At 47.1% G+C, this 25,605-nt stretch overlaps 1 protein-coding gene across 1 annotated transcript in view; it reads right to left on the reverse strand.

The window, feature by feature from the left end:
* Positions 1-12,244, reverse strand: part of PHGDH (phosphoglycerate dehydrogenase) — a 32,168-nt gene extending 19,924 nt beyond the window's left edge. The window contains exons 1-4 of the mRNA NM_001123162.1: positions 11,957-12,244; positions 6,166-6,317; positions 3,378-3,443; positions 33-87 (exon numbers count right to left, since the gene is read on the reverse strand). Coding sequence (NP_001116634.1) covers positions 33-87; positions 3,378-3,443; positions 6,166-6,317; positions 11,957-12,094 — 411 coding nt within the window. The 5' untranslated portion in view covers positions 12,095-12,244. The remainder of the gene's footprint in view (positions 1-32; positions 88-3,377; positions 3,444-6,165; positions 6,318-11,956) is intronic.

Genomic DNA, 25,605 nt, shown 5'->3' on the forward strand with positions numbered 1-25,605 from the left:
GCCAGGTGGGATGAGGGAAGGGCGCTGCTCACCTTTTTCCGCTCCCATTTGCCATCCTTCATGGAAGCTGTCGCCTGGGGAATCTGCCTGTGAGGACAGACAAATTCAGTGCACCCACCCAGACACCTGCCAGCCCAGGAAGGAGGAGCCACACGAGGGCTGCAGAGCCACCACTTCTGCCAGTCATCCCCTAGGGAACCGAGCTCAGGCAGGGCGGGGTCTGGGGACTCAGGTTCAGAAACAGAGGACGGTCGAGGGAGTATAGTGGGGAGACCCCGGCAGGACCTGACAACCCTTGGCAAGCCCTTGGCAAGCCCTGGGGTTTCTGTCTCCAGCCAGGAGTCTGGGAGGAGGTTCTGATCCCATCTCGGCCACTGGAGTATCAACCTGAGTGACTGTGGGGGTTTAAAAAGCAATCGCTGATCCTTGGGGTGTGTAGGGATAAGGAAATGGGATATTAGGAGACTTGGATAATAGCAAATGTTCCAGAAGTTCAAGGATTTCCACTTTCCTATTGTATCCAGGGCCACAACCTGCATCTTCCACTATATTGGGGGACAGTGATTGCTTATTCTCCCCTGAGAGTCAGGCTAGATTGGGGTGGATGCGTGCTGTGGTCCACGTACTTCTACCATCACACCACCTCCTGCCTCCCCAACACCACCACCACCACCACACACACACACACACACACACACACACACACACACTCCACAGCCTATCTCCTCCCGTTGGTCAACATGGAGGTTTTCCGAAGGAACCAAGGAAGCTAGGGCAGAGTTAAAGGTCAGAGGGCAAGCCATGGCATGCGGGACACAGTTCTCCAGGCTTATCTGGAAGCAAAAAAGGAAGAAATAGGAAGCAATGTTGAAACAATGCTCACAACACCTGCATTTGGGGAGGCACCGGGGGTCAAACACCTTGCCCAGCATCCCTCAATTAGAAGTAGCAGAATCAACTCAAAGTTAAGGAAGACATCCCCACCCTTTAGCCTCCTAAGTACTTAAATGCAGGCTCTCCTGCCGGCCACGAAATTCAGTGGTGTGTGCATGTCCGCGTGTGCAAGAGAAGATTCCAAGATTGCTGCTCCCGTATTTCCACTTCACTGCCCTCCTAGGAAAAGCCTTCGTTCCTGTCTACACGTTACCAGGGCACAGGCTTCCGTCTGAGGGTGAGGCAGAGGGGGGAATCTGTTCTACGATCAGAGGCCCACGAACTCCTGGCTAAACTCAGCAAAGATCAAGGAACAAGGTCAGGGAAGACGCTCCATCTCACTGCCCTGGCCCATCGGGCCCCTCTTCAGGGCGTCACTAAGGACAATGACTGGCCATGAGGAAGTGCTCCGTCCTCAGCAAAGCCAGCCTAATAACACACCCCCGACGGCCGGAGACAGACCCCCACCCCTGCCGCCTCTTCTGTTCTGTTACCTCCAGATTTCTGCTCACCCGACAGTGCGGTGCCAGCCAAGGGGCGGGTGTGCAGCCCCACGAAGCGCAGGAAACCCCCACCCGCTCCCAGGGTGCTCCAGCCAGCCGGCCACAGAGCCTCCCCAGCTTTCAACACGTTGGGGTCCTCACCAGGCCAGTCTGGGGTATCCATGACACCGGTGAGGGCCTGACTTACAAGGGAAAGTGAAGCAAACCTACGCTTGTTTGGTCTCCTCGCTTCCCTTCCGTGTCCTTGCTCTCCTCCTCCTCACCTGCTGCAGTTTGCTTCTGTTCAGAGCCCCCCCCCCGCCCCCCCCGCCCCAGGGAGGCCCATCCAGGCCGGCTCTCCACCCACGTAGTCCCACATTCCCAACTTTACCGTCCACACCTCCCGTCCCCTCCTCCTGCGGCCTGATTAGACCAGGTCACAGAGACTGGTCATTGCTTCTGACAGGGTATGTGTTTCCTAGTTTGGATGCATCTTCATTGAGCAAGGTCGTGATGAATGGGGAACAGGGGAGCTTCCCTCAAATCATACCCCTTGGCCGACTCCTTGAAATAAAGATGGTCCTAGAATAGGATGAAAAAGATTCCTGGCTCCCAAAGGAAACTCCACCTCAAGAAAAAAATTGGGAGTAAAAGAAAGCTGCCCTAAGACCTTTCCTTCCCTCAAATCCCCCACCCCAAAAACACCACTGCATTTAATAGCACAAGTGACACAAGGGCGCCAGGCCTGGCCCCTTCTCCGGGTATCCTGGGAGACCCAGGCAGCAGCCCAGGAACCTCTTCCAGGCTGGTTCCCTTCCACTGTGCAAGTCCTCCCCGTTCCTCCACCCTCTCTCTATCCTTCTCTCCTCTTCACTACCCAGTGAAGCGCAGTGAGTATCCAAGATCTCAGGTAGACACTTTAGGGACACGTCAGAACAAAGGTGAACTCCCCCCCGACTCTCTCCCAGCAGAAGGGTCGTGCCATTCTCAGCCCCTGAAGGTGTCAGGCCTGCGTAGAGAAGTTAAAGGGTCCTGGAAGCCTGGGTTCCCCAGTTTAAGGAGCCAAGGATCTGCGAAGGGACCTGGAGAAGCTTCCTGCCTGTCCACTGGCTCCCAGCCCTTCCTGCGGACTCACCGCCTGTTTAACAGCCGTGCCTCACACGGTCAATGCACCACCCAGCACAGCAGGACTCATGCCCACAGTGCACCGTGTCCACTGGCCGCTGACCCTGACGTTATGAATCCACAGGTCAGCACAGGGACCCCAGGGAAGCTTTCTATTGCATTCTGTCACCTACAGATCTGTGAGGATAGTGAGAGAGGTGAGCCTGGGGGCCAGGCAGATGAGCAAGGGACTCCCCAGAACTAAATGGAGACCGGCCTGACTTAGAAGGGAAAGTAAAGCAAATTCCCAGCTAGGGAATCCAGTGGATGAATGAACACTCAGCTTAATCTCCAAGAATGAGAGTTACAGAGATGATGGAGAACGATGCTCCAGGCAGCAGAGACGGCAATTGCAAGGCTTAGAGGTTAGAGAAGGCACTGTGCATGCGTGTGTGCGTGCGTGTGTGTGTGTGTATGTGTGTGTGTGTGTGTGTGTGTGTGTGTGTGGACACCTACTGTAGTGGCTGGCACGGAGGGTGGGCGTGGAGGGTGGAAACGATAAGGAGAAACAGAAGATCACACACATACACCAATTTCCTCAGTGAGCCTGCTCTGCTCCGAGGTAACGCAGCAGCCGGGTAACCGCCCCTCCTCCAGGTGCAAGCCACCTAAGCCTCCCGACTGTGGTGCCAGAACCAGAGAAAACTTTCAGGGGAGGACTGATGGCCTTGAAGGTTCTTAGCAGCCTGCATGTCGCTGAGCAGAAGCGTTTCGAAGTTTCTCTGGTCAGTTTACTTAGGGAGTCGAAACAGTTGACATACCGCAGAGAGTGACTCGGCTCAGAAGTCAGGGACTTACCTGGCCAGGCACAAGATCATCCCACAGGTGAGCTCCGCGGCACTGAGGCTGTTTCCATTGGGGGTGCTAAAGGCGAAGAAGAGAGGGGACCTCAGCGGGCCAGACCCAGGAGTCCCACTCCCGTCCCAGTGGGAAGACCAACGCATGCCGTGCTCCCTCTCCTGCTCCATGAGCCTACCTGTCCTTTCTTTTCCATTTTAACTTTATAGGGTTTTTTTCTTTTACATTTTTAAAAATCGAAGTACAGTTGAGGTACAAGATTATATAAGGGACAGGTGTATAACATAGTGATTCACAACTTGTAAAGATTAGGCTCCATTTATAGTTATCATAAAATATTGGAGAGTTTCCCTGTGTTGGGCAAAATATCCTTATAGCTTATTTTATACCTAATGGTTTGTAGCTCTTAATCCCCTCCGCCCCCCGCCACAGGTAACCACAGTTTGTTCTATCTGGGAGTCTGTTTCCTTTTTTTTTATTATAGTTACTAGTTTAATGTATTTTTCAGATTCCACATATAAACAATATCATGCAGTATGTGTCTTCCTCTGCCAGACTTATTTCGCTTAGCTTAATACCCTCCAAGCCCATCCATGTTGCTGCAAATGGCAAAACTTCCTTCTTTCAATGGCTAAGTAGTATATTCTCTCTCTATATATATATATAGATATCTATATATATCTATATAGATATATAGATATAGATATAGATCATATATCATAACTTCTGTATTCATTCCTCTGCTGATGGGCACCGAGGTTAATTCCATATTTTGGCAATTGTAAATGGCGCTGCTATGAACACTGGGGTGCATGATCTTCTCAAATGCGTGCTTTTGGTTTTTCTGGATCTATACCAAGGAGTGGAATTGCTGTGTCGTATGGTAGTTCTACTTTTAGTTTTTTGAGAACCCTCCATACTGTTTTCCATAGCGGCTGCACCAATTTACTTTCCCACCAACAGTATACAAAGGTTCCCTTTCCTCCACATCCTCACCAACATTTTGCGCTCACCTGTTCAAACCGCCGAGCCCACGCCACCGCCCTGGGTTCTGTGCTGTACTCCTGCCCTAACCACAGGGTTGGAAGAAAACCCCTTTGCCCTGGCTCTATGTTTTCCTGAGGTGGGACCTCCACTACAGAAACACAGCTGGCCTCTCTCTACCCAACTCACTTCTCCCGAAGCAGAAAAGTATTCCACTCTATCGGGAGAGATATGTGGGGCTCAGCCCTTTTCTCTCTTCTCTTATGTCAGGGTCGACCTGCCTTCAGAAAGCCCAGATCCCTGCTGCTCCAAGCTGTCGATCTTACCGAGGCAGTGCCTGTGACAGATGCAGAGCTCAGCCCCTTGCCCACAGACCTTCGTCAAGTTACCTGACCTGGCTTTTATTAGGAACAAAGCTAATATTTTTATCTCCTCCTGTTTGATGTCTCCTGTCTCCCAACAAGTTCTGCACTGAGAAAGCTTCCTCACACATTGAATCATGGGGCAATGCTGACTCTACCATCTTACAGAAAAGAAAATAGACATAAAAGCCATGAAACTATTTTTTTCTCAAAGGCGCTTTTTTGGGGGGATAATTTATTAACACATGTTCACCTCCCTTCCCTCTACTGGGACTCAGCTTCTCTGGAAATGAAGGTTATGGGGAGAAAAAAACATCAAAAGATTCTATTTTTTTTAAATTAAAAATCAAAATGTTCTCTCGGGGCACAGCAGGTTAAGGATCCAGCATTGTCACTGTAGTGGCTCAGGTCATGGCTGAGGCTCAGATTTCATCCCTGGCCCGGGAACTTCCACATGCCATGGTGTGGTCAAAAAAACAAAACAAAACAAAAAAACAAAACTAAAAATCAAGAAAAAAGGATTCTCAGTATCTGTTTTTCCATAAGAACAAGTGGGTTCCTGTGGCCCCATGAAACGACCAGGCTACATGCGTTGGGGGCAAAAGGACTGGTGCCCCCGGGTCCAGAGCAGGATGTAGGATGGGTTACCATGACCGTTTCTTCTGTGGGATGTTGACTCAAGCAGAGGCTTAGGTCAGGTAACCCCTATGCTACAGAGGGAAGTGGAGGGAAGGAGGGGAAGGTCTCAAGGACAACGAGGCTCCCCACAGAAGAGAAAAGGCTTGAGGACAGAGGAGTGCACCAGGGATAACCATCTACGTGTCAGACAGGAACCAGAACTGGGTATCACCCGGCGCTGGCAAGCGGCCATGACCTCTGCCCCGGGCGTCTGCAGAAACAGCTCTAAAGGAGACCCTTCTTCTCTTGACCCTGGAGTGCGAAAGAGAAATTGGGGTCCTGACCCCAGAAGGGCGAGGGGAAGGGAGGAAGAGAAAGGATGGAGAGTCTGCCTACCAGCAAAAGTTGTGCATCGTCACAGTGGGGAGCATCGGGACCCAGAGCCGACAACACGGGGCTCCCGACAGAACGACGGCGGGGGCGGGGCTGAGGCAGGACGGAGACCAGCGCACTCACATTCTTCTGATCCCCAACCAGGCTGCAGACGTGCAAGCGCCTGGGGGGGGGGTGCGGATTCCACCCCTACACTGACATTTTATGTTTTAAAACTAGAATGTGGGGGGTTTGGGAAGCCCTCCGAGATTATAGAGAGCTTCAGTGTCAAACACCCGGGGAACCAGTAGGCTGTGCTGACAAACCTCCCACCCCGCTCCCTGCCTGGAGCACGTGGCCTGCTGGAAGCCCTTCTCACATGACCCAACTTTCTCTACCGGTTTTTCCTCCCTCCGGGCGGTCCCGTCTCCACCCCTACCCCCACGACTTACTTCATGACCAGGATCCCCTTCCTGGTGGCAGCTTCCAGATCCACGTTGTCCACGCCCGTGCCGGCCCTGCCCACCACCTGGAGCTTCTTGGCCGCGTTGATGACATCGGAGGTCACCTTGGTGGCCGAGCGGACAATAAGGCCTTCGCAGTCCTGAAGCAGAAACAGAAACACCCAAGTCCACAGTTGGTCACAGAGACCTGGTAGAGCCTCTCTGTCCAGAGAGCGAGTTCCTGCAGGCCGGCTGGCTTTAGATATATTCAGGAAAAGAGGCATGTGTATCTGCACACACAGCGGACAGCCTCAGTCCGTCAGGCTTGGGTTCAAATCCAAGCTCCAGCCCTGAGGAGCTATGACTCTGCGCTTTGGCCTTCCTCCATGTGAGGAAGAAACGAGCCAGGACAGGTCCAACACCTGGATGACATCTGGCCCTGCTCAATGGACATCACTTCCTCCATCTGACATGGGCCGTCTAAAGGAGAGAGACGGGATCAGATTCTGCTTTGTAACTCCCTATGCCTGGTACACAGAAGGCATTCAATAAATGCTGGTTGGCTGAATGAATAAAACAAGTGAATAAAAGACAGATTATTAAAAGAAAAACAATTCTTAAAATAGAGACCAAAGTAAAGGGGGGAGGGGCACCATTAAACTGGGCTATAGTTACTTGGAAACCCAGGAAAGAGTAGACTAAAACGATACATATGTGAAAAATCCGACTTTCTGGATTCTTCAGCCATTTTACTTAGGCTAAGCCAGGTCCCATGACCGTCTTGCCCAGGCTCATATATTTGCAGAATAAGGTATAATTGCAGAATAAGGATATTACTGCCAAACGCCCACTAAGAACCCCTATGCAAAGGAGAAGGTAAGCATACTCGCCCCCACACTGGCTGTCCCAGGTTGGTGAGGAAGCAGCAAGGGTCCCTGTCCGAGCAGCAAGCTGGGAACCGAGGGGCTGGGGTTCTAGTCCTAGGGCTGTCCTGTCAAGCTGGGTCACTGTGCCAAGCCATGTCACCCCCACCCCTGGTCTCCTGGAACATAAATGCTTTGGGGTCCCTCTCACATCTGATCTGACACCCATGAGTGTAAGTCACTCTGCATTTCCCTAGGGGAGCATCCAGCTGGGTCCCCTGAGAACCGTCTCTCTTCCCTCCCCACTGCACGGACTCCGGAGGCAGAGAAAGGCCATGGGCATCTGGCTCCAAGGGCATGGCCCACATTGTGTTTACTGTGCACAAGCCTGGAGCCTAGGACCAAGTTTGGGCAAGTCACACGCAGAGAGAGCAGAGGGTTCTTTCTCTCCGAAGAGGAGACGAGGGAGGAAGCTCATGCTGCAGCCTCTTTAGATCCGGAGAGCTTCTCAACACTGGGCTGACTGTTCAAGAGAGGCTACAGAATTACTTCTCTGGAAAGGACTTTAAGCATCCCTACTGCCTGGGGGCTGTGCCAGAATGCAGAGAGCTAGCTGGAAAGGAGCCTTTATGGGGACTCCGAGCCCTTTCATGCCTGGGGTCCTGAAACAGAAAGCTCTTGCAAGGCTCTCTCCAAAGCTGGCAGCCCTTCTCCAAACTCTGCTTCTCACAGGACAGGCGGACTGCATTGGAGGATGCAGACTCCCCAGGGGCCCATGCTATTCCTGCAGGCCCTGGGGACAAGCGTAGAAACAGGACCTCGAGTTTTCCTTTAAGGAACAGCCCCTCTCTGTGGAAGGATCTCCCTTCTGGAGATTTACCCTGCAGCCTCTCTCGACTTTTCCCTCAGGGGTGGGCGTGTCCCTCAAACTAGCATTGTTTGAAGCCAAGTCGAAGAGCCTCCAGCCAGACCAGCACAGCTTGCTGGGCCCAAGCAGCCATCTGCCTTTCCAGGCTCCCACTCAGCAGATGCTGGTTCTTTGTGGTCCGGGCACCAGCTTATGATCCAAGTTCCCAAGCTTTCAAGACCTCTTACACCCTTAGCCACCCCTGTTCCATTCCAGTCTTCACTCAGTCACATCAGCAATTATTTCATTCAATCAGCACACATTTATTGAGAGCCTATGTGCCACCCTATCTCCTGTGGATCCCACAACACCCCGGCACTCCCAGGCACCGACCCCTTCTCAGGCTCCAAGTCACCCCTCCAAGATGTGCCGCCCCGCTCTTCTGCTTTACTGATGCACTGCAGGCCTTTGCAAATCCACCCACAGCCTTGTAACTCCTTATAACTTTCTTCTGTGTATCTGTGTAGGAGCTCCAGCTGAAACAAGCAGTCGTTACATTTCATCTTTCTCCCCACATCCTTCTCCCTACTCCCAGTCCCTCAGCTGCCTTGGAGCTGGAAAACAGCAGGCCACTGTTCTGCTGGATTTATGGCTGTTCTGGACAAACTGCCAATTCAGCAGTGGAAACCCATTCACCTTCCTCAAGTTCACACATGCTTCCTTTCCCAAGGAGGACAGGCTCAGCCTTGGGGGTGATTCTGGCATTGCTCCTGCCTCTGACTTAAATCCTAGGGAAAGTCATGACCCTAAATCCTCCAGGTCATGTTCCCCAGCTACAGAGAAGGCAGGTGGCCGCTGTTTGGCACAATATGTGTGATCCTGATTAAGGAGATGGCTCTTTAACGTTTGCAAACCAAATCTGAGCATGAAGGCTGGAAATCTGCTATTATAAAAGAGCCTTTCAAAACATGGACTCTTGAATGGAAATTTACCCCCTTCTTTTCCTTTCTTAAAATTCTAAGATAAAAAGGTGGTTCCCTAAGTTAAACGCCTGTGCTTGGTGGATTCTAACCAGCATTACTATTTAATAAAACAGAAGAAAAAATCAGAAGGCTGCACATACCTAACGGGTATCTTTCATGAAACTTTAGTGTATGTGTGAACACGTGTGTGAATACTGACTTATGCTATAAAATGAATTTACTAGTGTGGGTCAGTTTGAAAGTTTAAAAACCACTTATGAGTGGTCAGAATTAACTGTTCCTGTATATCAGGTTTATTTAAGATGTGACATCTGCTGACGGAAGGGGGCAGACTGTCTAAAAGTTTTGCTGAGTTCCAAACAAGATGTTTTATTTTTCCAAGCCAGTTTTTTTCCAAACTTTTGACTAAGACCCACATTTAAGTTGTGATTTTCTACTCACTTACCCCCCCACCCCACCCCCACACACAGAGCACAATCACACACATAATTGAAACAAATTTCCTGACATAGTCCTTAGCCTGACTAGCTGCATTGGCTCTTGGGTATTGCTTATTTTGTTTTTTTTTTAAATGCAAATCATGACCCATTATCCACTAATGAGCTGTGACTTGCTTCAAGACTGGAAAGCAGGTTTTTAAGGAATGATTGTACTTCCTAACCACCGGCTGTGAGAGACAGTAAACCCTCTCTGCTCAGAATACCAAGGAGCAGCAATGGAGGCCAGGCCTGGTTCAGACAATGTCTTCAGGTTGTTTCCTTCAGTATTAGAAAGGTTTAAATGGGGGGGGGGGGGGGGCACTAACCCAGACACCTCTCCATGCAGATTAGCAAGACAGAGTGCAGATATGAGGACACTCCAGTGGCCCAAGGAGACTCGCCCACATTCCAAACCTAGTGTTTTACAAAGACCCTAAGACAGGGCACTCCCAAGTCCCCTGAAACTATAGTCAGCAAACACCCCTCCTCCTCTCCTGCCAGGAGTTTGGGTTTTATTTTATTTTATTATTATTATTATTATTTTGTCTTTTTAGGGCCGCACTGCAGCATAAAGAGGCTAGGGGTCAAATTGGAGCTGTAGCCACTGGCCTACACCACAGCCACAACAACGTCAGATCCAAGCCGCATCTGCGGACCTACACCACAGCTCATGGCAACGCCAGATCCTTAACCCACTGAGCAAGGCCAGGGACCGAACCTGCATCCTCAGATTCATTTCCACTGAGCCATGTTAAGAACTCCATTGCCAGGAGTTTTCAATGCCTTTAAAACATCCTCCAAGTTCTAGCTCCAGACTCCCAGCACCCACCCGCTGACTTCCTTGGAACCCCTCCACTACAGGCCAAGGCCTCCCATTCTTGTCAATTCTACACTTACCACTCCTTCACCCCGCCCTAATTAAAATTTCTTAATTTCCATAAGAAAGCCGTAAAGCCCCAAGTCTAGGACACTTCCCAACCTGGTGCTCTGGTGGAGATGAGGTCTAGACTGGTCTAGAGACCACTCCACTGCCTTCTGGCTACTACCTAGAGCCAAAGCCATTGACACCATCTCCACAAAAGAGAACGTGGCAGGTGTGAGGCACTGGCCTCCCATCCAGTCCTAGGGTGCTCCGAGAATCAGGTCCTGAGCCCAGGCTGATCACCCCTTTATCTCCACTTGTGCTGCAGCAGATCAGGCAACAGCCAGGCTTCTAGAGGGTCTCAGCAGTCAAGTACTGTGTCGTCTGGTGGCCAGGCTCCCTAACTAGCCTACAAGCTTTTTGAAGACAGGGACCAACCAATCGGACACTTCTCTGAATACAGGCCACAGGCTGTAAACAGCACCATGGGGAGTGCACGGCAGGGGTTCAACAGCCAAACACAGCAGCAGATACTGGCACAGTCTGAGAAGCATGCATACGAGTGCCCCACAGCTAAAGCAACAGCAGCTGCCCCCGCGGTTTGATGTAAGGGACCAGGGGAGCAGAGAAGGGTGGCGGGGATGGATAGGCTCCCCGAAACTGGTTGAGCTAGGTAGGAGCCTACACGTTGGGCTGTGGAAGTTGAGTGGCGGGGAGAATACTTCTGACAGGTGGGGTAGAGACCCCTGGGCTTTGGATGCAGCACAGAAGTATGAAGTCCAAGAACTGAAGAGTTCACAGAATAAATGTTATAAGCCTGGACGAGGCCACCAAGTCCCACAGAATGTTGACAAACAAGGCAGACAAAGATTTGAATTAGACTACACAGCAAACACAACAAACGGTGATACGTTCCTGAAGATGTTCTAAGAAATATAAAATTTCCAGGGCGTGTGGGATCTAGTCTGATCTGGTCATTCCTGACCACGGTGGGGACCTCCGCCAAGGCCATGGAGAGCTGGGACTAAGCCTGGACAGCTGCGGCTAGCGGCTCGCGGCTCGCGCCGGCATCTCGGGAGCCCACAGCCCGTCCCCCTTCCTCCAAGAGCTCCCAGGAGGCCGAGGGGCGGTGAAAACTCTCAGCAGTCTTGCATCAGACGAAAGGCGGGTATGCCGTTTGCTGCCCCAGCCTGGCAGCCTTTCCTGCAGCTTCTCTAGCAGCCACGAGACAGGCTGGGACTCCGCCAGCCAACACTCCACCTCCCCCCACCCCCCCGCTGCCCCAGGGAAGGTAGGACTTGGCTGGGCAAGCCAGGGCTTGGCCGGGGAAGGATCGCTGGTCCCTGAGCTCCACCGAGGGAAGCCACTTTGGCGCTCCTCCCCCGGCGCCCTCCGCGCGAGGCAGAGGAGGCGCTGAACTGCCAGGGCCACTGTGCGCAAGGGGGAGCCGCGTTGGCATCCGGCGGGCAGCATGCAGGACAAGTTGGAGCAGCCTGCACTTTGCAATGCTGGCGGAGGCATGCCAACAAGAAACAGGCAGTTGCAGACGGAACGGAAAGTTTGCATCCTGCAGCTTGCCACCATTTGGTCCTCCCTCCAACTTCTCCCTGACCCCCTCCCCAACCCCCAATTTCCGTAAACCCCGAGACTGACTGACACCAGGGATGGGAGTGGGGCGCGGGGGTGGGGCGCGCTGGGCCGGGCTCGGTGAGCCGGGGTTCGCGGAGGATGCCACCGAGCCCTCGTCTTTCTCCCGTTCATCTAACCTGCAGCTCGGCTATCAGCTCCTCTTTGCTCAGATTCTGCTTCTCCACCACCTGCAACCCTCCATCTTGCAGGATCTCCCGGCAGCAAGGGTCCAGGCTATCACTGATAAGCACTTTCCGTAGATTTGCAAAAGCCATTACTGGAGTCGGCCTCAGAAACTGCAGCTCGCCCGGGGCAGAAACACCTAAACCAAACCGCAAAGCAGCTCTTCCGGCTGGCGGGCTTCTGTAACTGGGCAGGATTCACGATCTCCCGCTCCCCCTTTATCTCCCCCTCCTGCTTCTACCATCTCCTTCTGATTGGACAGAAATGCTCCAACTCTCTGTGACTCCGCCTCCTCCTCGCAGTTCTGAGCCTTCAGATCCCACGCCCATTTAATTATTCTCCAGAGATGAATTTCTCAATCTAAGCCAAAACTTTTCCCTACACCTGGTGAGCACAGTTTATGCTGACTTGCTGATTCATATCTGAAACAAACTGGGAAATACTCGTTCTCATCGTGAGAGAAATGTTTCACCCTCACTTCTTTCCTCCTAAGGACTCATGCACGAATTCCTTAACAGGAATTTATTGAGCGCACCTACTATGTGCAAGACAGGGTAGTGAATGCTGAAGCGGCTCCAATATCAAAAAGACATAGCCCTTTCCTCGGTGATGTAACATCAAGGATACCAAAGACACAAACATGGAAAAGCTAAATAGTAAAAAGCAATAGGAAACTGTTTCTGAGACCTCACTAAGCAGTGATTAATCTCAAATGAAGGATGCAATGAGAGTTATGAGCTTAAGAGATCAAAGGCCTGGATGTATTTGGACCAGCCAGGAGGTTTGTTCGAGTTCAATAGTCTCTTCTTCCTCTGCTTCCTCTCTGATTATAACAAAGAAGAAAAGGAAAATGAGACGTCCGTCTGGCCTAATATACATGCTGACCAAGGAGGCACTTCCCAGCTCTTAACTCCTTTTGTTTAAATCCCACAACAAACATGCTCTTCCATGCCCCATCTCCCAGAACACTGGAAAAATTCCACTTTGGGTTATTTAAGGGCACCTAGGATCAGAAGTAAAATCAGAGATGCTCATAGGTGAATTAAATTCAGTTTTATAGACATATGGCAGTCCAGTTACCGGATGTGTTCTGTTTTCCAGCACCATTCGCAAACCTCAAGTGCTTGGTCCTTATCCTATAGAATTAGGCAATGTTGATACTCTAATGAAACTTTGGACAGATAATCCCTAGGCACACATCCGATGTTAGAGCAAATGCTCCCAATGGGAAAGAGGATAATTTGGCTGTTCTGTTTATTGGTTTGCATGATTTCTTGGTCCCACACTCCAGCACTTCTGTTTCTCTTCCTCTCACGAGGTGCCCAGCAGCCCTGGGGGTCCTGGACAAAGACAGTGGACCTGTGCCCACGGGCTAACAAAGCAACTGGGGAAGCACCCATTTTGGTTACCACTTTCATTCCACTTCTTCCAGGACTCACCCTCTACTTCCATTCAGTGTACAATCTAAAGCCTGCTGTCTATAAAATGTAAGTAGCCCCTGCCTTTATCCCAAATCAAACTTCTCAGGTACTGTTCAACTCACCACCAGAGGCCCTCCTACACCTGCCGCCTGGACATTATTTTCTTTCTTTATTATTTATGCCCTGCCTACTTTCATACTGGGCACACTGAAGATACTTTTAAACACATCAAAAAATAATCAATAGATGAGTCTGTTTCCAGGTAGAAAGGAGGATGCTTAAGAATCTCTACCCTAAAAAAAGTCAGAAACATTCCTGTTTAAATTTCTTTGGTGTCGTCTTCAAATTATCTCCCAGTGCCTTGTACCACCTATACGTGAACCTTTCATGTCTTGTTCTCCTCCTAGGATCAGAGACTCATCTTTATCTCCCTCTAATAGTGCCTGGCATTTCATTCAAAACTAATTTATTGAGCACCTGCTATGTGCCTGGGTACCATGGCATAATACAAGGGGCGTGGTGGTGCACAAGTCACACCTCTTTCCTCAGAAAGAACGAAAAACAACATTTCAAGTATAGCATTCAAGGATAACTAGAGATGGGCTGACGTGCTTTGGGAGCAAGACGGAGATGCCCCTAGCACAGCCCTGGGGCACCAGGCAGACTTCTAAAAAGTTGATGCTATCCTCTGAGAGGCCCAAGGATACAGACATGCAGACATGCATACAGCATAATCTGCCTTCAAACTGCTCATGGTCAACCGCCTAATCTAGGAAGCATAAAGGATAAACAGAGTAGGAAGCAGCCAGGTAGAGGAGAAATAAGGCGTACAAAAGCCCGGAGCTGGGAGGAATTACACCATGTTCTCCAGGGGCGCTGGCAGTGGGAGGTGCCAGGGGAAGCAGATGACCCTGCAGAGTGGTCCTATCCTGAGAAAAGGCTTAGACTTGACTTGAAAGGTAGTACAGAGGTGCTAAGTCAGTTTTTTTTTTTTTTTTTTGAGTGATATGATGAATTAGCTGGCTGAGCTGAGCCTGATCTTGTTAATGTAGATGATATCCCCACCCACCCCACCCACTCCCACTCCTACTCCTCCCACCCTTGTCTCCAACTTCTATTGTAACTCAGGGTTTTTTCTTTTGTACTGGAGGGCTGGCGCGAGCCAAATGTCCTCCCTCGCCCCATGTTCTTGCCTCCATCCATAAAACAGGAACTTGGGCTCTCTTGGAAGTATCAGGAAATAGTTCTGCCCTTTTCCAGACCCCTCACTCCCTCCCCTCCCCTGAACCCAGCCCCTTGGGAGGAGAGCCTGATCTGATTCATGAGTTTGGGGGAAAGGTCGTGTATGAGCCCGGGCCAGCTCTTTCTTGGCCCTCTCTTTTGGAGCCAGAAGCAGACAACTACTGTACACTCTCCTGCTTCCTTGCGCATGGTGAACCCCCAGCACAGCCCCACCCCACCCAAGCACCTGAGGGTGCTGGAGGTCCAGCGGCCCTGCTGCTGTGCCTGTGGAAGGTAAGTTCAATGGGGGAGGACGAGGCGGGAGAAGAAAGAATCCCATTTTTCTACTTGAGCCCAGCTGGGATCTCCACACTCACACTGTGGGCCATAAAACAGATACTTTGCGAGGTAAAGGGTGAAGTGTCATTGGCAAAGCATGCACATCTGGATTTGAATTCCAGCTTCTCAAATGACTGATCTCTGTAATATGAGACTACTGGCAGGATGGTGCTTATTTTACAAGCTTGTGGTGAGGATTAAATAACGCAGAGCACACAGCGAGTGCAGTCCCGAGTGCTGGGTTTTCAGTCAGTCAGTCAGTCAGTCAGTCAGTCAACACATATTTGTTGGGAGCCTGGAAGCCAGGCGCTGCTGAAGGTGCTGGGAATGAAGCTTTGAATTGGGACAAACATAGCCTCTGCTCTCATGTTCTGGTGGGAGAGAAAAAAGAAAGAAGTGAAAACTTGTGCAAGATAATCTCACGGTTTAAGTGTGATGAAGGATATAAAACTGAGAGATGCGATAGAGAGGATGGGGTGAAGGGACATTGATTTTAGATTTTATGCTCAGGGAAGATCTTTCCAAGAATATGATATTTGAGTTGAGACTCAAATAAGAAGTCAATTGTGGGAGTTCCCATTGTGGCACAGTGGTTAATGAACCCAACTAGGAACCATGAGGTTGTGGGTTCGATCCCTGGCCTCGCTTAGTGGGTTAAGGATCTGGCGTTGCCGTGGGCTGTGGTGTAGGTCACAGATGCAGCTTGGATCCCACATTGCTGTGGCTGTGGTGTAGGCCAGCGGCTACAGCTCCGATTAGACCCCTAGCCTGGGAACCTCCATATCCCACGAGTGCGGCTCTGGAAAAGACAAACAAAACAAAACAAAAATAAAAAAAGAAGTCAATTATGCAAAGAAATAAGGAGAGTTCTAGGCAGAAGGGAAAGCAGAACCAGTCAAGGAACATTCAAGGAACTTGCCCACAAATATTTGGGTGGCACTTACTGTGCGCTAACCACTGGAATAAAGATGCTGAAAAGTCACATAACGTCCCTGCCCTCAGGGAACATGCAGCCCAGCGTGCGCGCGTGCCCTGCATGGGATCTATATTGGACCATCAGGTAAGCCTCTGAGAAGGCAGCACTGAAACAGATCTGAAAGTGGAGGAAGAGCCCTAGTGAACTGTGGGGGAAAAGAGAACAGTAAGAACAAAGTCACTTCGGTAAGAAAGCATGGGTTTTTCTAGGAAATGACAGAAGGTCTGAACACTTGTCATGTAGGGAGAACAAGGGGGAATGTGGCCTAAGACAAGGTGGGGAGGTCGGCAGGGGCCAGACCTTTCAGGGCATGAGAATAGTGGATGCAATGAACACCATACTGACCCAAGGGGACAAGGGATCCGTCAGGTGTCCCAAAAGGTCAAGAGCAGACAGAATGGAGCTCGAATGGTGTCACCGGTAATCTGTGTCTCTCTCCTGCCTCCTGTCTCTCCTGTGTCTCTCTACCCAGCCCTGTTCCAGGAGGAAGAGAAGAAAACAAGGCATGTGACAGCCAGGAACGCTGCGGTCATTAGCAAGGTGTACTCTGATGTGGGACAGAGAGAATTCATCAGATTTTATCACAATCTGTATAAAACATCCCTTCCAATTATGCAGTTCTTTTTCTTACCATTCTTCTAAGTAATTATTTTATTTTCCAGGTAGCCTGAGGCCAGCAAGGGGCTGCTGGGTGAGTCTGTTTCTCACCAGATCCCATTGTCTTTGAGCCTTGTGGCAAAAACAGAAACAGGCAGAAGCTAAAAGGCTGATTTTGAAGGGCACCTGTTAACAGGGTAATGCTGTGAGTGACAGGGGCCAGGGAACAGGAGTGGCGGTCACACTCCCCTGGTCATGAACACTGGAGCTTCCGGGTTTGTACTCCGGTCTCCTGTGAGTTAGGCTCGTGAGAGTCTCTGAAACTCTGATCAATACCAAGAGCTCTGGAGTTCCCATCGTGGCTCAGTGGTAACAAATCCAACTAGTATCCATGAGGACATGGGTTCCATCCCTGGCCTTGATCCATGGGTTGAGGATCTGGGGTTTCTGTGAGCTATGGTGTAGGTTGCAGATGTGGCTCGGATCTGGCATTGCTGTGGCTGTGGCGTAGGCTGGCAGCTATAGCTCCGATTTCACCCCTATCCTGGGAACTTCCATATGCGGCAGGTGTAGCCCTAAAGGGGGAAAAAAAAAGATATTGGTATTTACTAAGAAATGCCATAGTGTACATGCCATAGTGTGGGAGGTGGAATAATGGTCCACTATGACGTCCACATCTCAGTGACCAGAACCTGGGAATATATTTTCTTATAGTCATTCAAAAGGAACTTTGCAGATGTGATTAGCTGAAGGAGTTTGAGGTGGAGAGACAACCCTGGTTATCCGAGGGGGGTGGATATAATCACAATATCCTCGTTAGACGGGCTCAGGAGGAGCCAGAGTGAGAGAGAAAGAGAGAGAAGGCCGTGGGATGGTAGGAGCAGAGATCAGAGTGGATGTGCTTTGAAAACGGAGGAAGAAACAAGAGCCAGAATCTAGCGGTCTCTAGAAATTGGAAAAAGCAAGAAAACAGAATCTTCCCTGGAGCCTCCAGGAGGAACCAGCCCTGCTGACCCCTTGCCCAGTGAAAACTGATGGCCGAAGCCTAAATGCCAGACCTCTGCAAGCATAAATGTGTGTTGTTTCAAGCCACCAAATGTGTGAGAATTTGTTACAGCAACAATAGAACACTGATACAGTTGGAAAACATGCAAAATGAAAACAAAATTTGATCCAGGACAGAGATTAAGTAGCTGTGAAACAGAAAGAACTTTTAGAAAATGGAGAGGGAAGTTCCCATCGTGGTGCAGCAGAAACAAAGCAGACGAGGAACCATGAGGTTGCGGGTTCGACCCCTGGCCTCGCTCAGTGGGTTAAGGATCCGGCATTGCCCTGAGCTTCAGTGTAGGTCACAGGCACAGCTCGGATCCCGCACTGCTTGGCTGTGGTGTAGGCCAGCAGCTGTAGCGCTGATCAGACCCCTAGCCTGGGAACCTCCCTGTTCTATGGGTGAGACCCTAAAAAGACAAAAAAAAAAAAGGGGAAATAGAGAGGGCAGAGGGAACATTAATGGACTCTCCCCCTTTGCCTCTAATTAACCAAGGAGTTTATATTAAAACAAAGAAATGGACAAAACCTGAGGCCAGAGATGAAAGACATGGGAAATGAGGGTCAGGATAAAAACCTTATGGTCTCTGGAGGAGACAGTTTGGGGGGTGGAGGGATGTGCTTGGGTTGTGGGATGGAAATCCTGTGAAATTGGATTGTGATGATCATTATACAACTACAGATGTGATAAATTCATTTGAGTAATAAAAAAAAATTCCCTCAAAAAAAAAAAAAAGATCCTGACCTTCCCCCAAAGAGTTCAGATGGCTAGATTTTGAGCCACTGAGTGTGGCACTATAGCAAAATCTAAAGAGCTGTTTGAGGGAGGTGACTCTGAGTCACAGGGGAATGCTGCTCTAGTGCACTCAGGTGACAGAGGTGGGGAAGGGAGGGGTGCACTGTCCCCATTCCTCATCCTTTCTTTCTGCACACACCGTATTGCTGGGTAACTCTGACATGTCAGATGGTTGTAGGGTCCTAGCTTTCATAGAATTTGCTTCTAGTGGAGGCGACACACATTACTCAAATAATTACAGATTTGGTGGGACATAACATAAACAATCTGTCCACAGCACCTTCCAAAACCTTAGTATAGCCCCCCCCAGAGCCTGGGCTCCAATGTTAAGCTTCCTCAACATATACCAAACCCAAGAGTCCATACTTCCACAGCTCAGTGCATAGGGGATTTCAGAACACGGAGATGTGTGGAAAAGATGAGCTACAAATTCAAAATCTCCATTTACATAGTTTGCATTGACTGTACTACAAGGCATTAATCTATCTTTTTTCCAGGTTCTTCTAATTTTGTTATTCTTCCAGATAGTAAACTCCCCATTTCTTGCTTCAGTGGTAGGGAAAAAAATAGCTCTAAACTAAGCATTGTTTTGGTTTTGCCTAACGAAGCTTAAAAGAAATACCTGAAAGGAGCAAACTGTTCCTAATTAACTTAACCATATCCCAGAACAACTTGAGAATACATCTAGGGAGACAATAATAGCCGGCATGCAGAAGGTAAAATTTGTCATGTATAGAATTCAATAAAAATCACCAGGCAAAGAAATAAGAACATGTGATTCATAATAAGGAGAATAATCAATCAATGCCAACAACCCAGAACTTGACACAGATGATAGAATTAATAGACAAGGACATAAAAACAAGTATGATAACTGTATTCCATATATTCAAAAGATTAAAGGGAAGTTTGAACATGTTAAGTATAGACATGGACAATATAAAAAGAGTCAAATCAAATTTCTAGAGATGAAAACTACAACATCTGAGATGGAAATTCTCAGGATGGGATTCTTTGCAGATTAGACATCATGGAAGAAAGTATTGGTAAATTTGAATACATATCGATAAACACTGCCTCACGTGAAATACTGCATAGAATAATAGCACTGGGAAAAAATCACAGTGAGCTATTGGGAAACTTCAAATGGCCTAATATAAATGTTATTGGAGTCCCCCCTTTGGGGGAGAGATAAAACATTTGAAGTAACAATGGCCAAAAAATTTTCCAAGTTTGATGAAAACTATAAATTAACACATTTAGAAGCTCAGTGAACCCCAAGCAAGAGATAGATAAAGAAAATAACACCAACCATCACCTGATTAAGTTGGAAAAAAAAAAAGGGGGAAATCTTAAAAGCTGCTAGAGGAGGGCAAAACACATGATGTTATATATAGAGGACAAAGATAAGAATTATGGCTGGCTTCTCAGCAATGAAAGCCAGAAGAAAGTGGAACAACATCTTTAAAGTACTGAAAGGAGGAGTTCCTGTCATGGTGCAGTGGAAACAAATCTGACTAGGAAACATGAGGTTGTGAGTTCTATCCATGGCCTTGCTCAGTAGGTTAAGGATCTGGCATTGCCGTGAGCTGTGGTGTAGGCTGGCAGCCATAGCTCCAATTCAGCCCTAGCCTGGGAACCTCCATGTGCTAAAGGTGTGGCCCTAAAAAGACAAAAGACAAAAAAATAAAAAACAAAAACAAACAAACAAAAAATAAAATAAAGTACTGAAAGAAAAAATATATACCCACCTAGAATTTTCATTTTCTTTCAAAAATGAAAACACATTCTCAGACATATAAAAGTTGAAAAATTAATCATCAGCAAATTTTCACAATAAGAAATATAAAAGGAAGTCCTTCAGAAGGAAAATGACACCATCCAGATCTACACCAAGGGATGAAGACCCCCAGAAATGCTAATTATATGAATTATGTGATGTGCACAACTTGACCAAAGTCAGGTAGTGGCAGACCAGGGACTTGAGCACAGGTCTTGTAATGCCAGGGTCAATCTGTACAAATACCTTGCAGCTATGCATAATGCCATGTCATTTATTTAATTAACAAACACTTATACACCTCTTTTGTACAAAGTACTATGCAAAACTGGCAATACAGGGGGATCCAAGAGTAAATAAAATAAGTGCTCTCCTCCCAAAGGAGTTTACATTCTATCTGGGGAATCAAACATGGAAAGGAAGGGGCTAAATTTAGGGAAAGACATGGAAAGTTCTGAGAATAACCTGAGAATGGAGCAGTACCATCAACATTATGAATTAGAGCACTTACATCGTGGGTCCACTTTCGATCAATAGCAAGGCCACTTCTTCCCCTGGGCATTAAATGCTCAGGGCTCAGGACATGTGATGGTCCTAAAATAGTTCTTATTGAAAATTCAAACTAAGTCTGGCATTAGAAGATTTAAATGAAAGCATAACCCCTCTTCTTTTGTTTAACAAGCATCTATTAAGGACTTTGTTATGAGCTCTAGTACCTATTGAGGATTAAAAAACTTTATCATAAGGCACTAGGTTATTACTATTATTATCATTTAGCACCAAGAAAATGGACTGGATCAAATGGTTAGCTCAGAGGAAGACTATGTCACTGGAAGCTAATGTTTCTGAAAGCCTTCGTGGAATTGCTGGGCTGGGCCTTTAAGAAAGAATAGGATAGGATAGGACAAGCAGTGAAGAAGGATGAGCCTTTCCAGAGAGTTCTAAGCACAGCGATGAGCACAGGAAGGTGGGAGGCAGGGGTGAAGGGTGAGGAACCTGGCCTGGCTGTAGAAGACATTATTGTTGGGGGGGAAAAAGGAAATTAATTTGGAAAAGTAGGTTATAGAAAAACCTTTTATTTCATGTAGAAGTGTTAAATTTAGAGACTGACACAAGACTCAGGCCACTAATAGAAGGGGGAAAAAGACAACTCACTATAACTTCTAGAATCAAGCCCATGATTACATCTTCATTAGTAACTTGCTCAACTGTCTGTATCATCAGTTCTTAGGCAATGTATATCAGATAAACAGCATCTTTCTGTGTCACCCTGAAGACAAACTTTTAGGAAATAGATAGGCAGATAAGGTATAAATTGGTGATTCAGTAATCAGAAGCTGTACCAAGGAACCCATATTGAGTTAAAGACCTGAGCTGATAGACATCCAGTTTGGTCATCTAGTGGTTATAGGATCTTTGATAAATCACTTCTCTCTGTAGCTCATTGTCCTCATCTGAAGAACAGAGTTGTAAACGTGTCCTTCAAAAAAAAAAAAAAATTGTGTAAATGCTTTGAAATACACATCCTAAACAACTGTTACTTGTTATTACTGTTCAATGATGAGAAATAAAGCCACCATTGTTTTGGATATGTTGAAGGAACATATGCTTGATTTAAGAAGGTGAATGTGTTCCAGGTGGCCATTATTTTGTTTTTCTTTTATTCCACAACCACTTCCTTGAACCTGTTTTTTCTTTAAGATATCTTATGTATTGGTCATTTTTTTTTTTGCTCCTATATCTCTTCTTGCTTTGCCCCTGTGTCCAAGGTTATAAAGTACCTCAAATACAAGTCAAGCCAACAATAAGAGTTGACACATACGGTGTGAATATTGATGTATTCATTTATGCATTTATTTATTCATATTTATTATGGTTCAATTAAAGTATGTCAGGAACTACTCAAATAAAAAAGCATACTATATCCTCAAGGAGCTCACAGTGTGTGGGCCACACAGTCAGGTAAACCAGCGACACTACTCCCAAAGTTGATGAGGCTTTCTTGTATGCTCCAAGAAATCAGATGGGTTGTCTGAGATGGAGGGCTGAGCTGAGGAAGCTCTCAATATTAGGGACACTGAGCTGAGCACTGAAAAATCCCTGGTGCAATCTAGTAAATCAATTACACTTGTGCAGAGGGAAACCCAAATAGATCAGGAATTTCAGAGTGTTATGCAAGTAAATGGATGTTGGCCAGGTCCAGAAGATCCATGAAATCAAAGGAGTGTGTGTATTAGTTAAAAAAAAAAAAAAAAAAAAAAAAAAAAAAAAAAAAAAAAAGTAGGGAAGCTTTGAAGGGATGGAGAAGATGTTCAGATAGTGGGGTTTTGCCTGGAATATATATCCACAAGATATTCTAGGTGTGGAAATGTTGACAGCATTCAGTTATAAAATACTGTGGAGCCTTTAACCCCATTTGGATGACCTGGTCTTTTGACTCATTTCCTGGCCCTCCTACTGAATGCCTTTGGACCTCTTCAATGTCTATAACATTAGTAACGTGATAGGATGAGAAAAGAAGATAAATGAAAACAGGAGCATTTTACTCTGTTTAGCCTGTGTTCAGTAGCTTTACCACTGGCATCAAATGATTTATGTGGTGGGAGTGGACCAAGTAGGATAATGTACCTGGAAGTGGTTTGTGAGCAACAGTGACCATCAAAGGCTAGTATTATTATTCGAATATATGTTTTGTGTCTAGATGCTTCGGATAGAGAGATGATAACATAGGCAGCATTTCCAACCTATTTGGATAATCAAAGGGCTATTACAAGTGAATCTGGCAAAACCATGTAGTGGGGCAGGAAGTCCACAGAAAGATCAGAAACATAGTTCTGTGAATTGCTCTAGCATTAAATACTGGGCATAGTGATGAGTTTGGTGCAGAAAACATAGCAGAGAGCAAAGGGACAGCCTGTACATTGGAATCTTACCCAAACCCTTGAGGGTTAACAGACGTCCACAAATAATCATCCAGAGAGTGGAAAAACTGGCTGGTTGAAGTTTGGGGACATTAATAACGCTCTGTTTCTCCAGTGACCCTTTCCCTCAGGGAAGCTGGGCATGCTTGGCAAGCATCTCCATTACTCACAATCTTGTTCGTGCCAGGGCTGGCAAGATTGGGAGGCATCATTAAACACACCATGGTTGGTACAGCAATATCAATGAAAGGTATGGGTAGCTTTCTTCAAGCCACCCCAGGAAGTTAGGTCCATTCAATAGTTAAGAAACATTTACAGAGGGTCAATAGAAACCTGGCATATGGTAAGCACTCAATAAACCTTAGCCTCAGTTTCTAGCTTATGGTTAAGTACTACATATTTATTTATTGTGGAAGAGATCAGACTTACCATGATTCTGGGCCAGGACCTCTGCTACCACATGTTCCTTCTAAATCCACCACAGCAGATACTACTGGGTAATCATTAGTTTTGCTCTTCTCCAGGGCACACTACCCCATGGGAACACAGGTAGACCACATTTCCCAGCATTCTTAGAATGAGGTGTTCTTGAATTCTAGCAACAGAATGTAATCAGCACTGGTGAAAACCAGTTCCGTCCTGGCCCTTAAAACCTCCTCCATAGTTTCTGTTTCCCATGATAAGAAGGTAAAATGTTATAGGACCAATCCCCCGACCCCAGAAACAACTACTAAATCTGAACATAATGCGAAAAGCAGCTGTCTTACGGTATTGGAAAGTACCAATAATTAGTATACATTTTGCTTGTATCCAAACTATATAAAGAACCTTACAACTCAATAAGAAGGCAGTCCAAATTTTTAAGGAGCAAAAGATTTGAATAGATACTTCATGCATAAAATATGCAAATAGCCAACAAGCACATGAAAAGATGCTCCACATCACTAGTCGTTAGGACCATGCGAGTGAAAACCAAGATTCTGTGACTAATGACCGAAATGGAAAACACTGATAATTCCAAATATTGATGAGGACCTGGAACAACTAGAGCTCTCAGACATTACTGGTGAGAATGCAAGATGGTAAAGCCATCTTAGTAAAGAGTATAAAACTATGCAACGCTTACCATATGTTCCAGTAATCAAACTCCTAGGTATTTGCACAGAGAAATGAAACTATATGCACGCACAAGCCATATATGGAAATCATAACTCATAATCAGACTCATAATACCTCAAAAATAGAACCTCATCCAAATGCCCTTCGACTTGTGGATGGATTAACAAATTGTGGTACAGCCATGTAATGAAATACTACTCAGCAATAGAAAGAAGTAAACTACTAACGCAATCATCAACATGAATTATACTGAGCAAAGGAAGCACATCACGAAAGCGTACATATGGTATTTCATTTAACCCATGGTATTCAAGAATAGACAGAGCAAAAAGACCAGACAAAAAGAACAGACAAAAGTTATCTATATTGACATAAAGCTTCCTGGGGCTAAAGGTTGAGAGAAGGGATCAGATATAAAAGGGCATCAGGAACGTGTTGGAAATGTCTGCATTTTGATTGTCATAGTCGACTTACAACTATGCCCCATCACCCAAGGTTCAGCAAACCATTAAAATGGGTGAATTTTATTTTATGAAAACCTCCCTTGAACCTCTCTCTCCGGCTCATCTGCAGACTGATGGCGGCAGCTCTCTATTGACAATGGCAAAGCCCCCATCACTCTGGCCCCACTGTGAACCTGTGGGACAGAACATTCATCAGCATGGCCGACTGCGACCCCCACATGGGACGATTATATGAATGAGAAACCAATAGTTGTAGAGTTAGGACCCTGGGATTTGGGGAACTGCAGAAGCTAGAGTTTCCTTCAGTAATATATCTCTAAAGTAAAACACATAGTCAAGACTGTTTCAAGGGTTCTTGTTCAATTCACAGTATTTAAATTAGAGAAAAATGAATGATAAACTAAATGTTCAAAATAAGGGAACAATTAGGTAATTATGGTATATGCATCCTATGTAATATTTATTATCTAACCACTTACATATGATTATGAGAATTATGTAGCAAGCTGGGTGCAGACTCAAAGGGAGAAAGGAAAAAAGGCAAAACCCCCAATCGGGTCTGTGCTATTGCATCAGGAGGTACCTTCAGTTGTGTTCATCCAAGGCTGTAAACACATTTAGGCCCGTCTGATGAGGCTCACGTTTGCATGTGGGACTGAGGGACCTCTAAATAAAACTTCATCATAAGGAGAAGAGAATCAAGTCACAGAAACTCAGCCCAGTCACAGAGTCCGCAAAAGAGAAAAGGTGACAATAAGAAAAGTCTCTGTCATTTAGTTTGCCCTCCTGCAAACCCACAGACCCACAGGTGCTCAAGGATGAATGAACTGCAATAAAAGCTTGTCAAAACCACAAGTGCAGTTTCACTGAAATCTCCATGTTTGTACTGCTTTCTAACCTGCCTCCCTGATTCTGTCACAGT

Source organism: Sus scrofa, chromosome 4, assembly GCF_000003025.6.
Source record: "Sus scrofa isolate TJ Tabasco breed Duroc chromosome 4, Sscrofa11.1, whole genome shotgun sequence".
NCBI classification, from domain to species: domain Eukaryota; kingdom Metazoa; phylum Chordata; class Mammalia; order Artiodactyla; family Suidae; genus Sus; species Sus scrofa.